The sequence below is a fragment of the Mesitornis unicolor genome, unplaced genomic scaffold, assembly GCF_000695765.1.
Source record: "Mesitornis unicolor isolate BGI_N332 unplaced genomic scaffold, ASM69576v1 scaffold36400, whole genome shotgun sequence".
Taxonomy (NCBI): Eukaryota; Metazoa; Chordata; class Aves; order Mesitornithiformes; family Mesitornithidae; genus Mesitornis; species Mesitornis unicolor.
The window spans coordinates 39,357-42,702 of NW_010158255.1; the positions used below are offsets into that span (position 1 = coordinate 39,357).

General features: G+C 37.6%; 1 protein-coding gene across 1 annotated transcript in view; it reads right to left on the reverse strand.

The window, feature by feature from the left end:
• The window catches only part of HLTF (helicase-like transcription factor), a gene marked incomplete at its 5' end in the record, with an annotated part of 23,028 nt that extends 20,775 nt beyond the window's left edge, over positions 1–2,253 (reverse strand). Inside the window, 3 exons of the mRNA XM_010182981.1 lie at positions 802–935; positions 1,395–1,561; positions 2,130–2,253. Of these exons, the coding sequence (XP_010181283.1) occupies positions 802–935; positions 1,395–1,561; positions 2,130–2,253 (425 nt within the window). The remainder of the gene's footprint in view (positions 1–801; positions 936–1,394; positions 1,562–2,129) is intronic.
• Between the last annotated feature and the right edge of the window lie 1,093 nt (positions 2,254–3,346).

Genomic DNA, 3,346 nt, shown 5'->3' on the forward strand with positions numbered 1-3,346 from the left:
ACTGTGGGCTGTAAGCCAGCATCTCTCACCACTGGCCTTTCAGCCTCAACTTATCCTTCACTTCCAATGGACTACAAAGACTTTCCACAAAGCTTCCCTAAGACTCACAGGCAACGAGCTATGGGTTAGGATCCTTCGAGAGGGCAACCGTGTTTCTTAAAAATTGTTGTGTTACAGGAAATTTGACCTGGTAACAGCATGATGGCCAGTTATGCAAAATGTTTTTTTATGCCAAACCTTCTCTGTAACCATGCACAACAGACCTCACAAGTCAATAACTGAAATCTTGCTTCATGTAAAACAGGTCCGTTCCTCACACCAAGCGCTCCTTTTTGCACACATCCTTACTACCACTGCTTCCACAAAGCCCAGTTCCAGGAGCACGAGTGCTTTTTGTGCGAGGCTGGCTCTGGAAAGCATCAGCTCTGGTATCTAGTAGGATACACATCCTAACCCTGCTCAGAAGCGGCACTGTCCTCAAAACCCACACTCAAGTCTGGAGAAATGCAGGAGATCATTATGGCTTTTTAAGAAACTTAAGGAAACGAGGATATTTCTGAGGTTGCTCAAATGCCTCTCTGATTGCTGGCAGTCAACACAAAAGATAGGGCACAATAGTTCCTATGAAGTTTAAAATTAATAGCTGTGGGCTCTGCATTATTCCCCGACTAAGTTAAAAAATAATTTTGTGAATGACAAGACTACGACAAGGATTAAGCCCTTAAACTTTTCTTCCAACTAGTAGCAAGTTCAATCTGAGTATTTTAAAAAAGGAAAAAACCCCAAAACTTTAAGACTTACCTTTCAGAGGTGGACCCAATTTGAATCCATGCATTTTTAGCTGATCTAGCACTGCTTGCTTGTTTTCTTCTCTTCCCCAAAAGCTCATTTGTATAGGCATGGTAAAGGCATTTTTTGCTCCATAAGGGACAACTCTGATAAAAAGCAAAAGTAAAAAAAACCCAGAGCAGTAATCTTTTAATTGCTTAGTATTATATAATAAACCTGTCTATTTCTTCAGCAAGAGGTACTCCAAAATGCTCATTTTCAACAAAACACAGAATACTCCACATAAGTGTTAGTACGCATACTGCATAAATCTTTCATACAAACCACCACACAGAGTTGACTTAAGAGTTCAACAACAATCTTTACGGAATTTGCTCTCAGTATTGTCTCTACATTTTATCACATAAGGGAAAGAATGAACTGTATGGAAACAGTTCAACAGAATCACAAGGAGTCTGAAAACATGAAGCTTTAATCATATTACCAAAAGCTGTCATTTCTGTCAAAACAAAACACTTCTAGTTTTCAGAATTTACCAGTGTAGCAACAAAAAACATTTCCAGTATCTATATTCATGGAACCAAAAGCATAATCTTCACACTTACCCTTCAACTAATGCTAGTTTGTTGTCCATAATGCCTGCCAATGCTGCTGCCAGTTCTTTTTTTATGTGGCCCACCTGGTCTCCATTCACATTATTTACTTTCACTGCATTTTTATCATAAGGATTACTAGGATCCCTCTGAAGTGCAACCATTTCATTGTTATTAACCTAATAAAGCAAAACAAACAGAAAAGCATTCATGTAGTTACAAATTAGTTGCAGAAATATCCAATATACATTTAAATCTCACAAAACTTAAAGACTAATTTGGTATAGCACTCTGCTCAGACAGTCTAACAGCCTACTATTTATTCAAAATACTAAGAGCATTACAGAAAAGCAAACTAATAGATGCCAGCAAATTTCAGAAGTATTCCTGAGAGCAAGAACTACCTTCAACTCCTAACACATTTCATGCGGGAATAAACATCCCTTTTTGTCTGTTTAAATAGTTGCAAGAGCTACCTAATTTCTTGTTTTAGTCACTTTGCCTTATACGGGTGAGCAGTGCTACCAAGTAACTAAACCAGATTTAAAAGCTTGCTACCTTAATAAAATTTTGGATTGAGGTTTTAAACTAAGTACCTCCTATGAAGAATGTAGAATACAGCAAGGTGGGGAATCTATTAAAATTATACTTGTTCAAAAGTTCTAGGAATTTTTAAAATTAAATTAAATCTATTTTTTTGGAAGCTGACAACTTTTTCTTCTGCTTTAAAATTTACCATGCACTTACAATCCCCGTGTAGTATCGTAATCCAACAACAGTTCCTCGCAAAGTTCCATATAAGACAGCTGAGTCTGCATCCTCCTCTGTTCCAAAAGCGTCACTTACAGAGGGGAAGTCTTCCAACCCAAGACTGGAGTAAATGTCAGAGGCGGAAAAATGAGAATAGTTTCTATTTCCCCTGCAGACTTTGTATTGAGAGCATCCTCTTGCAGAATTTCTGCAGAAAGACAAAGTGTGAAAAAATTGACAACTATAATAATAAAGATAATATTTTCCTGTAATTTATTTTATCCCTTTACATAAGGCTATCTATAAACCCCAGTTTTACAACCTCATTCAGATATTTACCTGGAAACGTACAAAAAAAATTGTATTAGGAGAAAGCTTTTACATTTTTTAATCCCAAACAAATTAGTTTTACATCAGTTACAGTAAAGAGCTGACAGTTTAACTGACTAAACTATGGTATTTGTGCATTCCACTCTACCTTCCCTCACAAGGTTATCCTCTTCAATATCATTAAGAATTATCCAGATTTAGTTACATCTCTTATTGTAGCTGGCACAGCAAAATTTACACGTTTTCCTACATCATTTTTTCTCATCTAAGAAAACGGTTTAAAAAAACCAGTCTGTAACAAATTAACTATGTATAACTTTGTGCCTATATCCACAGAAGTTGAAATGCTAAAACGACTGTTTACTACATATTTATTAAGCTTACCTTCACATCTTCACATCTATTATTAATACTTTATAACAGAGATAATCAGCTACTCCAACAAATCCGGGTCATTACACTGCGTATCTCCTATACAAACTTCGCCAGTCGAGTTCCCCTTTTGGTGCAGATACACCCAGCACCTTGCGTTACTGCACAGAGATGGAAACACCTCTGGCCATACATTTAACACACGTTTGAGCAAAGACCATTAGACCAATAACTGGTTTAACCGAGTAGTACATAAGAAAAAAGTCTCAGTACCAGTTTCAACTGACACATAATCATGACCTTTGCTGTATTCCCAAACTGCCCTCCTGTGTTGCTAGATTAAGAATGCTGCCAACTAAAATAACTAGTTTCCATATGCTAGTTGTTCAGAGCGTGGCATAGTAAACTGTGACACTCTGTCTTCTGATAAAGACGCGGTCTGGAAGTCTTTGCTCCGGGCCAGCTGTAAGCGAACCCATGAGGGATTACCCGGCGGCCATTTTGCCCCTGCC